This window comes from Trachymyrmex cornetzi, unplaced genomic scaffold (assembly GCF_001594075.2).
Source record: "Trachymyrmex cornetzi isolate Tcor2-1 unplaced genomic scaffold, Tcor1.1 scaffold92, whole genome shotgun sequence".
Classification (NCBI taxonomy): Eukaryota; Metazoa; Arthropoda; class Insecta; order Hymenoptera; family Formicidae; genus Trachymyrmex; species Trachymyrmex cornetzi.
The window spans coordinates 1,284,510-1,297,385 of record NW_017300267.1 but is presented as its reverse complement, the minus strand read 5'-3'; the positions used below and the strand labels follow the sequence as shown (position 1 = coordinate 1,297,385).

Below are 12,876 nucleotides of genomic sequence, written 5' to 3'. Positions count from 1 at the left end.
ATGACAGGATTCTTTATGAGTGTGCCAAGTGGGAAAAAGCATCGCGAACGCATGATGCGTGTGTGTTGTGTGAATATATATAATGTATGTGTGTGTGTGTGCGTGCTGCGTGTGACTCACTTGGATCAATCAAGTTACTCGCCTCGTATCCTCGCAGTATCTCTTCGTTAAGATCAAACGTTGTTCGACGACCTTTTGTCGTTCGCCTCACATTCGACCGGGGTTGAGATCCGGCCGGGGAGCAGCGCTCGTTTGCCGCAAATTCGACAGGGTGGGAACTTTTACTGCCGCGAATTTTTCACTGTCACGTGCATTCAACGTATCGCTCGGATGCGACGTTCATGCTCCACGACCTGGCGAACGTTCGGCGAAACGACACGCGCGCGCGCGGTACGAGGTCGACGTCTCGAATCTCGCGAGCGTCACGATTATACGTTCGCCGCACGCTACTCGTTATCCAATCGTATGTTATTACTCTTGTATTACTCGTTACAGACGCGTTCACGTCGTGCCGTTCGCGAGATCGATCGTTTTGCGTGGGACGGCGAGACGTTAGGACCCGGGCGTCTCCTCGCGCGGATCGTCCCGGACGACGCGAGAGCGGCGACGAGAGACGCAGACTGTACATTAAAATAGCGGTTAAAGTCGGAAGGCCACGATACCACCGATTTTTCTAGCGTTTAAGGGTCTCTCTCTAATTAAGTCACTGCAAGTACCGCTTTCTGGACACGTACACACTCGCGGATACACACACACATACACACACACACGCGTAAACATATTTGCAACATGTGCAAGACTCGTCAATTGAACCGATCGGCCGCTGCGTCGGTGAACCGGCACCCGATTCTGCGTCTCACTCGTCGGGTGGAGGAAATCGCATCGTACTTTAAGATGCCGGTATAAAATTCGCGTAATGCTTTGTATTCACCGTGTGATGCACGACGACACGGAAACGAGGCGGATCGCGATTTCCGCGACGAACGAGAACGTGCGGTTCGTCTACATTGCGAGCGTGTCGCCGACGATCGTTTTAATCAATCAATTAGACGCGAAAGGAACATCCGCATCCTTTCCGTTATTTTTTTTTAATCGAGATAAGAGATACTCCGATATCGATGAATGAACGAGCGATAGCTCATTGATCTCGTCGAGTAGTAGAGCCGCGCGTTTCTAGGCCAGAGTCGCAATTTGGGGTGGTCCTTCAACTTAATTAATCGGGCAGGATTGTGTGTTGTGTGTGCGTCTCCGCCGTGTGTATTTGAAAATCGCATCCCGTATCGCGGCGCGCAGCACGCCGGACATCGGAAAAATCGGAGCAACCACCCATTAATCGATCGCAGACACCCATTCTATGTGGCACAGGGCAGCGTGACGATTCATCCATTCGTTCGTTCGTACACTCGCGCGATTCACGGTAGCGTTTGAACGAAAAATTACCCGGTGTATTAAGAAGGAAAAGGAAAAAGTAAGCGAGGAAAAGCGATACTAATAATAACGATACTACATTAATAATGAAGGTATATTATTGCCGATTATTATATTGTAACACACGAAAGACGATGATATTAATACAATACTATTTATAAACTGCGAGAGAGAGAGAGAGAGAGAGAAAAAAAGAGACGAGTGGGAAGTCACCCGGTGAGAGAAGGAAGCGCGGCACGAGCGAGATGGTTTAAGGAGAAGAGATTGGTTGAATGAAAGCGAGAAAGAGAGATAGAGAGAAAAAGAAGCGGAAGTGAGAGGAGATAGATAGTTTGGCAGTAGGCTGATGGTAGAGACACGGCACGTCTAATATTAACAAAACAAAAAAAAATAATTAAAAAAGTAAAGTATAAAATATCATAAACGCGAAAAAGGTACAGTAGTGGTTTACTATTGGCTGACACGTAGTGTGAATGCTGACATAGGAGAAGCATGCTGGCGAAGGGGAGCTTTTGTCGATTTTTCTGTGACGGATTGGATTGAATGGGGGATGGGATGGAACGAGACGGAACGGAACGGTACGTCGCGCGATTCGCGGGACACGTAGGGGGTGAGTTTTGGAAGCGCGTGCACGTGTTAAATCGGCTTGTCCGGGATATGCTGGTAGAGAAAACGAAGATCAGGCTTTCTTTCCGCGCTGTTTTGCCCGTTGTGTTGGTTGATTTCCGATTCATACGATGGCACATAATGAAACTTAAGCAGTAAAACTTAAACAGTAAGCGAATTGGCCAATCATAGTAGAGACCGTAACGTAAGCAGTAACAAATTCAACATGTTTAGCTAAGTCCACAACTTTACTTTAAGATACCGTAAGCTGTAAGTTGTAAGTGACGATATATCGGCCATAGAACTTATGTTTTTAGGCCGTAAGAATTGGGTTTTGCTCAATTCGCTTAAATCTAACGATTAAAGCCTAAAGACTGCGCAAAAACAGTTTAAAGACAGAAATTATTGTCAGTTGACTTAAGGTCTCTTAAAGCAAGATTGTGGACCGAGCATTAATTTCCTTACTGCTTACGTCTTACTTTAAGTGTACTACGGTCCATATTCAGGTAGCAAGTTGACGTTTGTCGTGTTGACGTGAAAATAACATTAAAGACATCATTTCGACATCTAAATGATGACAATTAACACCAACTCACTACCTGAATAGACCACGGATTGCGTTCGCGGACCCGACTTTTCTTGTTCCTTGCATTCGCGCGGCAGTGTTTCTTTCCGTTTGATCAACACCTGTTACGCAATGTTACCATTGTGCGCAACGTTGTCTTTCGTTACGTGCTGCGTTTTTTATCCTTGGCATGACTTTACGCGGCGTTTGCATTTTCCGTCTAAAAGTTCATGCTTGCACGAGGTAAGAATAGAAATGCACACAGCCGGGATTTATTAGTAAACGAGTCGATAGGTTTGCGGGGAAGCGTACGGCGCGGATGGAGTCGATGAGAGACGAGAAGTAAACACGAGAGAGAGAGGCTGCCAGAAAGGGAGAGAGAACGAGAAAGTAAGATCGAGCAAACGGGGGCGAACTCTTTGTGTGCAGGAGGATTAGGCGGAAGAGTGCGACAGGGCGAGAGAGGGAAATCTGATCGAGTGAGAGAGAAAGAGAACGAAGAGAGAATGCGGAGGAACGATTGTAGATTCGGAAAGTCACTTAGCCAGCAGACTGCTGTTCATAGTGCCCTGTTATAGTGGGTTCCCTAGGCAGAGTGGCAGAGACGCGGTTTAAAAAAAAAAAGAAAAAAAATGAAAAAATAGGAAAGCTAGAACAGAAACGTGAAAGTCGGGGTAGGAAGGGAATGGGACAAGTTTAGGGATGGCGGCGCAGTTTAGTTTTACTACAAAATACACTCGAAGTGTACCTGGAAGATACGACGATATATTTGTACGGATTCTCGATCAACGAGATAACGCGTTGAAAGTCGAAAAGTCGCGAAAGATCGTTATAAATTGTCGATAACTATGGTCGAACGACACAAAACGTTTATCAAGACTCCGTGAGAGCCTCATCGTCGATCGATTGTCTTCGGAACATTCGAATCTTGTAACAACTCATGTAATGACTTGAAACTACATAAGTGTACTCCTGGCGATGAAAAATAGCGATGCGATATCTTTTTTGGTACTGTCACATAAAAACGGACGGCGATCGCGTTCAATGTGCGAAACGTAGTTCAATATATCGCTGAATTCCCAGCGCGATTCTTCGTGGCTGCTTCGAGTCCTTGCGGCGCAATTAAGAGGACTACGTAGACGAGAAGAACTGTACGGGCTTTGCGAGCTCCCGTCGAGACTTGCAATCGTTCTTGAGATCCTCGTCCAATTTAGGTTCCGGGCACCCGTGGAGAACTTTAAAGCGCGACGGATAGCGAAAGAGAGAAAGGGAAGAGTAGCGAAGCGAAATGGAGAGAAATTTGTTCGGAAGAAGTGAGGCACTCCGCCCTCTGCCCACGGGACCCTAATCTATTTTTCAGAATACGCTATTGTGATTATTACTATATGATAACAATTTAAAAAACTAAAACGACAAAAATACCTTGTATCATTGTTTATTATACGAATTCCGACGATTATATTATTTATAATGTTAATAATCTATATTAACGATATAATTATCGCATTATACCATTATTATATTTAGTACTATTAGAGAGTGAGGCTGCTACGCTGTATTAATGAATTAAGTACTAAAGAATTAAGTGACTCATCCTCACCTTTTTTAGACTTTACATATAAATATATAAACACACATAAAAGACTAAACGCACTTCTCACATTACTGCGTTCACATCGATGATTTACACGTTTCATTTCGGACGTTCGATCACCTTTCTTTCCTGGGCGCTACTCAGTCGACGTTTCTGCTTTCGTTGAACCTGTTTGCATTCGACGACTACGTTATTTTATATATCATAATAGGTATAGACTGTACCATGAAATATTAAGTAAAAATAAATTTGATTAGGTAATACGCCACTCCTCTTTCTCTAATACTCACAAATATTTCAACCACGATATAGCATGTATCCTTTTTTTTAAATCTTTTCATCTCTAACGTATTTCTTAGACACGTGGAAAAATTGCAAGATTGATCTTTTCTTTCCTCTCATTATATCCTTGTACTCTTTTCGAGTACTTTTTATTTATTGAAAGATTTAATGATTACGTGCATTCGGATAGTGAATTTATTCACTTTACGTAGTTAATTTTTATTTTAAATAGATTTAAATAATTTCTTAAAAATAAAAGAAATTAAAATTTTTCGCAATAACTTTTATTATAATAAAAAACAGATGTAACTATTAAATAAGATTTAAGATAAAGTTAAAACCGCAAGAGATAAAATAAACCATCTGTTCTTTATTTTATCATTTAGTACGAGATAAAGTTCTAATAAAGGCTGATAAGGTTCTGATAAGGATATGGGTCGCAATGAAATCATGATACGCATTGTATATTTTATTTTCTCATCTTTATTTAATCGTAGCACATACTATTCCAAAAATTCATAAGTACGACGTAGATAAAAAAGTACAAATATTTACAAAATACTGTAAAAAAGAAATCGATTTGGAACGCCTAAGGATATGAACGTCATTCAAATGAGCTTCCCGTACGCTGTTCACTTTGTCATCGTATATGACTAGACATATTGGACATAATAGGTAGCCTTCACGAAACTCGCCGGCACATCGATTGATGTGCCTTCTTTATGGCAGTGATGGTCGTTCACGATTAGATAATATCTGAGCGAATGATATGAGCACATAGGACTTGGATAATTGATCTTAACTTTACATACGTGTAATTGCGGGTTAGAGATCGCTGTAACGTATATTCCTAGCGTATTTTATGTTACAAGCAGTGATGGGCCGTACTCAGATTATACTCCGTGCTTCAAAAATACCTCTGTAAATATGACTACCTTCAAACTTTCCGCGTAACTTAATATCCCATTTCATTCAAACGCGAACTTTGGATAAGGTTTCTTATTCAATAATAGAACTATCGAATTACTTCGAATTTGTATTACTACTGAATACGTATTACGAATTGCGAAAGTACTTTGGACACGTTTCCAATCTCAGCTAATTTTTCCACCTGAACAATTTTAATCCTCTCTGCATCTGTCGAATCTTTTCTTTAAATTAAATGTAAAAGTACGCGACGGATTTCATACTACTAAGTACGTTCGCCATCACTGATCACAAGAATATTTCTTGACGTATATAGCGAACATTTAGGAAGCATTATAAAAGTCGTAGGAGACGCCGCGAGCTCGGGTAACTTTGAAAGATTATTCATATATTTCGTGCTTTTACATATTCTTAATTAGAGTGTCCACGAATATACGACGAGATGCTTTGACAGGCAAAGTGCCTTCGCGAATTGTCTCGCGTTTTTTCCGGTATAACAAGAGTGCTTTAGTAAATTAGAGAACAGTATTTATCATTGGCAGTGTTATACGTCAGTGCTTTATATCTAATATGCATATATGATACACCATATTTATATTAGCATGCACAGAGCCGAAGAGTCATTCATAATTACTCCTCGAAAGAAACATTAAATTTTTCCAAGAAGTAGAAATTCTCGAAAGAGAATTTTTGGACGAATTACCAATAACAAACATATATTAAAGCAGCTTCGTTTCATTGATCTGTTTCTTTTCTATTCCTTCCAATCGATTCCGCATTCAGTTCTTTTCGTTGCTGCAGACACGTATTAAATCAAACAAGTTGCGCGATTGATTTTATTCACGGTCCAATAAATCACTATTTCTTACCGAAGGTATTGTTCTACACCTGTTAAAATATATTTAGTTAAAGATCGATATTGAGATCAACAAAGAACTGACAAAGTCTTTCGACATTTACTCTTTACTTTTTTTGTTTCAATAGCCATAAGTACTTTCATGTAGAATATACTCACACAGTAGAAGCTCTACTGAACTGCATTGCCAACCGACGAAACTGAATTTGGCTGATTTTGTACGGCTCTATGCGCGCTTTAATTCTTCAAAAATTATTAAAAGCGGTAAGTACTCGTAATATCCAATGTGAAACAAGTTATAGCAATATACGATTATTTTTTATTACGAGCATTTCTAACGCTGTCTATCCCGCACGACTTAAAAGCTGTTACCTTTACCGGTGGTTCTTTCTCTGTACCCTGCAAACACTTGGCTTACGAAGCATCAACGGAAGTCTTGCATGAAATGGAAGAAGCAACTGTGCGCACCATAATTGCCTCGCGAGTTCTCTCCTTTACAATCTCTCTTACAGTAGAATTAAATGCAAAAATAGGGACGACGTTAAAACTTACGTACTGTTAAAATATAAACATTGATATTCGTTGTATAAATCGAATACGGAGTCGAATATATATTTAGCACATCCCTCTTATTGGACCATCGCGTCAAATACATAGATTGTTCGCGCTACTTATCAAATCGTAGATCCCGAATGCAAAAATATCGCGAGCGATACTTCGTCTCTGATCCGATCGATTCTAATTTCCGCATGTAAAAATAGGTTTTTTCAAGCGTCATTCTGTATATGCCGTTTTATCGTTATCGTTTTCCTCGCGTGCCCAGCATCTAGCCGTACGCGCCATGATCTTCTCACCTCTGATACCAATATATACGAAACTTCTTTACGAAATTCTTTAATAAAAAGCCATCGAGAATTCGAATGATCATATTAATGAAAATTAACACGATGATTCACGCTAGTCTTTCGCGCTTTAAGAAAACAACTTACTTATATACTTGCATACCATCGGTATATGTACAAGGCCGTCTTTTTCGTCAAATACGAGTGGTCGATTGCGTTCTTATCACACATAAATATATACGTTATAAATAATATATGTTATAAAAAGTTTCTTTTTATGTCTTAGCGGTGTAGAAGTAAATAGGCGGAGATAAGATTTTCTTCGTCATTTGATATGGTCGTGATACTTTCTTAATATGCATGTCATTGCAGCGCCGAGTCCGATCATCGAACGTTCAATCGAGACCGCCCGTATAATTTCGTACGATCCGATTGAACATTTCCCTTATCAGTTTTCGGACCTCGGCTCACCTAATAATTAACGTATCTTATGAGTATTCGATGTGTGGTGAAGATACTTATTATTATATCGATACTGTATACTAAATATTTCATTAATTGCATAATAACGTGTATGGGTCCATACAGATCATTACTTAGTCCAACGATAGAAGAACAGTCATTGGAGCGGAGATGCTATTCGAAATAAATATTATTTTCTTACCGAGCTAGTAGGCGCGACAAAATACTGTAATATGAATAATTATTGCGGAACCAATGATCTTATCTCGTTCTATTTCATAATCTATAACAGGGAAGCAGTAGAGGAGATCACGATATAACGTTTAATGATCGTACAACACGGAGATTTGTGGGAGATTTCGCTAGTGCGGTTTTGGAAAATGACATTCGCGAAACGATAGAAAAAGCCAAGATTGCACAAAATATGATGTAATGATTTCTGAAGTGAAATCCATAAAATATATCAAAACTCTCCTCAGTGAAGATGCTATTCACTTGATTATATGCAACGACGTGGATTAAATGACACGCATCGATGCGAAATATTAAATTCTGCGTAAAATCTATACATCACGATTTGCGACGACGTCATTAGGACACATAATTCTCGCGCATTCAATGATTAATGAGCAAGCATTTTCCTTTTGCAAAAGAGTAGGGTTTCCTATAATTCATTATGCATATATAATCGATACGAAGCGTTTAATATGAAAGCCGGTTAATTATTCTCGCGCGAAACCGCGGCTTTCTCGGTCTCTCCTCCTCATACGGGAGAGATCACTACCGCGTGGTCATCGGCGCTCGTCAGCCTTACCTCTCGATATACAGCTCCACACAATCATTACCCCTATTGCAGTATTTCCAATATTCAGAGCCTCGTACAAATAGGTCGCGATAATAGCCTACAGGCAACTATCGACCACAATTTCGCCTATTTTCGACACAACTTCATCAAAGGTCGGTCTCTCACGTGGATCGTTTGCCCAGCACTGAGTTTGCAGCTCTTGAAGAGCCGGCGGCGCTGCTTTGTGCGGTTTCCACGTGAGCATTTGCGCTTTAAGCTGTGTTAACACGGACTCGTCGTTCATCTTATTAAATGGCAACTCGCCCTGGTGGAACATCTCCCAAACCAAACACGAGAATGAATACACATCGCTCTTAGTAGAGTACTCGTCCTCGTACGCTGCTTCATAGGGCAGCCATCTCAGCGGAATTATCTGATTCCGATGTTTCGTATATTCTTGTTGGTATGGCTCTTTGGTCATGCATGGTAGCGAGATCTTGATCGTCAAGTTGCTGGCGATCAAACAATTGCGCGCGGCTATATCCTTGTGGACTAATCGATTATCGGCTAAGTGTTTTAGGCCCTTCGCAGCCTGATTCGATAGTGAAAGTATTTGCGCCACTGACAGTTGAGGTGCACGTGGTACTTTCGTTTCGTGCGTTGGGCTAGAATTGTTATCCTTTCGTGAGGCAATCAAGAATTGTTTCAAGTCGCCCCAATCAGTGTACTCTAAAATCATATAGTCGGGCTCTTCCTCTCGACACAGACCAATCAACTTGACGACATTCTCGTGGTTAAGTTTATGAACAAGATCCAAATGTCGTTTAAATTCTTGAAGAGCAATTTCGTCTTTCGTGTTTGTCAGACTCTTTACCATGACCAAGGATTCCTTATCGCCATCAACTTGATATTTCGTAGAATAAATCTCACCAAATTCTCCCCGACCAAGAGGCTTCAATTCCTTTAGATTGCTGCGCGAAACGGCAATTTTATCATAATTCGACTTAGATTTCCTAGATTGATTGCTACTTTGGCTATGAGCTGTATCTGCGCCGTCACTCTTGTTTTGAGAATCGCGATTTTCCTTCTTCTTATTTGTTGAATTCACTTTATTCCCAGTTTCCTTCAACTCTGTCTGTTCCTCCTGTACATCACCATTCTCTATTTTTTCTAAAATTCAGAGATATACACATTAATTTAGATATGCATGTTATATCATCAAATTATTACATACATTAATATTGACAATATACCTTCTGTTTGTTCCTGTAGGTATTGTTGCTTCCTGCGACGACGGCGATAGCGACAATATAACATGAGACCAACGACGAGCACCATATACCCCGCGGCTGCGCTAAGAGTAATCGTTACAGTCTTAGTCATCATCGTTCCATCATCAGAGGCTTCTAGATCCATGTCAGCTCTATAATTATCTCCAGCTAAAATAATATTTTATTATTATAAAATAGATCGCATTAAATTACAATTAATTTAACATAATCATTCGAGAAATTATACATTATAATAATATATTATAATAATGTATAATAATAAGTAAATAATAATATCAAGTACCTTTTACATTTAATTGAACTTCCTCTCGTTTTAAACCACCGCTATTGCCAGCGGTACATCCGTATTTCCCCTCGTCACTAAGATACACTTCTTTAATGTACAAACTTCCATTACTTAATACTTCGAATCGAGGATTATCTAAATTGTTCATGCGAGAATCTTTATCCCATTGAATGGTCGGTTTAGGATCACCCTCGGCGGCACAGTGTAACAACACTGGATATCCCTCAATCGCCTCCGTTGGATTTTGCGGTTGTACCGTAAATTTCGGCGCGACTGTGAAAAATAAATGAACATTAAATTAATTATTAATTAATGTATTGTAAATGAATTTCTTGTTCGGTCCACATTCATCGTACAAACACCGATACGTACTAACTACATCAATGCTAATTGTGTGATTGATGGACCCTTGAGCGTTGCTGGCGACACAAGTGTATCGCCCTTTATCCTCCTCCAATACACCGTTGAAGTGTAGAGTGCCGTTAATATCCTGAACATGTTTGGGAAATTCCTCGTCCTCGCCCTCCTTGACCCATTTTACCATGGGGTTCGTGGCACCCTGGGCCTTACACGATACCTTCGCTGTAGAGCCGAGCTCTAGGCGTTTATTGACGGGTTGTGGTGAGAATTTAAGCTTCTCTTCAACCGTGAGAACGGCCGGATCCGAAAACAGAGACGGGAAACCCGTGGTGAATACTTGACACATGTAGTGCCCTTTGTCAGACAGGTCAACGCTCTTGAAATGCAACGTAACATTGCCATGATTATCGGTCACGCGGTATCTTGTCGGACCGCCCGATTCCCTCAGCTGCGCTCCGTCCTTCAACCAATGCACGTGCGTAACCGGCGGTTCCATGCCGGAATACGAACAAGTTAGTGTCACGGAATCACCTTCCATCACACTGAGCGACTCTGGGGAGCTTATTATACTTGGCGGGGCTAGAAATCAAAATGACAGGACATTTGTAATCTTCCTGAGTCGTTATGCGATAAGAATTTATCGTATTCATAGAAAACCGCATCATTCTGCTTATAATTCTTCGTTAAGAAAATTGTATACCTACTTGATATAACTATTTGGACGGATATATCCGTTTCACCGGCCATATTCTCAGCCACGCAAGTATAATTGCCGTCGTCCTCGCCCATTCGTGCCTTCGCGATGATGAGCGTGTTATCTTGAACGCGTACGGGACCGGTATCGCTTATAATATGTCCCGTGGGATCTTTCCAGTAAACCTTGGGCGAAGGAAGCCCTAAGGGCTCTAGGCAACTTATTTGGAACTCTTGATCCTCGCCGACAATCGCCAGTTGAGTTGGACGTTTTGGTTCGAAAGTAGCCACCGAAAAGTTCAGCAAATCTGCAAATTTTATTTACGTTCGGAATTCCATTTATCAAGAAGTTTATTTCAAAATATTACAATCATTATTATTTTATACTATTTATCAATTTGTTTAAAATGCTACATTAAAATATTATAATTCGAACAGATTAATACATGTATGTATTATAAACATTTAAGACTTTTGTGATCTAAACGTATTCTATTAATTCTATTAGCTATTGTTATTTAATTAATTTTCTTGTATTATTTCATTATCTCTTGTCTACTTTTAGTTTTAATTCTATTATCATTGGGCTATCGAAAATCGATTGGTGCTTACAGGCAATTTGTAATTCGACCGTATAACTGACTGTGGTCTCATCCCTTATTCCATGGCAGGAATAGAATCCTTGGTCCCTAAGATCAGCGACGCGTATTAAGAGAGTGCCGTTCTCGAAGATCGTCCGCTCCTCGTCAGATTCCAGCGGACCGATTTCCTTGAAGAACCACTGCACCTCGTCGGCGTTCTCGAACACACAGTGCAAAACAGCCGGTTCGCCGCGTTTAGTAATCAGGTTTCTCGGAACATCCTTAATCGTCGCAGTCTCATTTCCGGAAACGATTAACGGGTAACTGTCAGTCACTGGCGAGGCTCCTGCTTCATTCTTGGCCTCACAGGTGTACATGCCACTGTCTTCTGGAATTGCTCTGTGTATGTGCAGTTTCTTTTTCTTAATCTCGACACGATCGCTTTTCGCCACGCTCACTGTGTTCCTGTAAAACGAACAGTCGATCCCCGACTTGAATCATCTTCGTGAGATATACAAATTATTTTTATAAAAGCATGCATGAAATTTTGCATTAATTATTCACAGCTAGTGTCATTTCTATATTCAAATAGAAACTTATTTCACAAGCCAAGTCTCCATTTTTGTGTGACTTTAAATGCTCGATTTTTGCAACACGTGATTCTTGCATAACGCATAATGAATAAGAAAATGAATCGATCAAAGCTATTTCCTTCCTTCCTTTCCATAAAATAAAGGATTCTCATTGGTTGAGTCTCTTATTATGCCTCATGTATTATGCGTTATGCAAAGGTCTGTGCTCCAATCTTATCTTTTATGGAAGATTATTAAGTTACGTAAATCTCGCGCGATAACTGACTTCGTTCTCGCCTTTAATTCAGAAATAGCGACAGACGCGACGGTTCGAAAATATATTGAGGGAAAAGTTTTTCCGACGTGTGATATTTTCATCGTGTGACACAACTGCGACATCATTAAACTCCACCGAATGCACGACGTATTCCATGGGGAACGGGCGTCGCGGGTTTACAATGAGGGGGATGATTCAAAATGACGACGGAGGCGAAACTCTCAATGGTGCACGTCGGGGCGAGGGAGTGTCACTTCATAATTCACCAGGTCGGTCCTGTAAACGTCGGGTGTCAGTTACGCTAGAAACTTAGTAGTTTGCCCCCTTCGTTTCGGTCCATCCCCGTGTTTCTCATCGCGCATCCCGCTTAGATTTTCCAGTACTAGTTACTCTCTCTCTCCTCGCCCCCGGTTATCACGCGCGAGACGCTCAGGTAAATAGACAAAGTTAAAACAGACGAAGCAACCAA

General features: G+C 40.7%; 1 protein-coding gene across 1 annotated transcript in view; it reads right to left on the bottom strand.

The window, feature by feature from the left end:
- Window positions 1-5,037: 5,037 nt before the first annotated feature.
- Window positions 5,038-12,876, bottom strand: part of LOC108769582 (tyrosine-protein kinase-like otk) — a 62,444-nt gene continuing 54,605 nt past the window's right edge. Inside the window, exons 4-9 of the mRNA XM_018520618.1 lie at window positions 11,590-12,023; window positions 10,989-11,285; window positions 10,297-10,863; window positions 9,922-10,197; window positions 9,600-9,785; window positions 5,038-9,516 (exon numbers count right to left, since the gene is read on the bottom strand). Of these exons, the coding sequence (XP_018376120.1) occupies window positions 8,465-9,516; window positions 9,600-9,785; window positions 9,922-10,197; window positions 10,297-10,863; window positions 10,989-11,285; window positions 11,590-12,023 (2,812 nt within the window). The 3' untranslated portion in view covers window positions 5,038-8,464. The remainder of the gene's footprint in view (window positions 9,517-9,599; window positions 9,786-9,921; window positions 10,198-10,296; window positions 10,864-10,988; window positions 11,286-11,589; window positions 12,024-12,876) is intronic.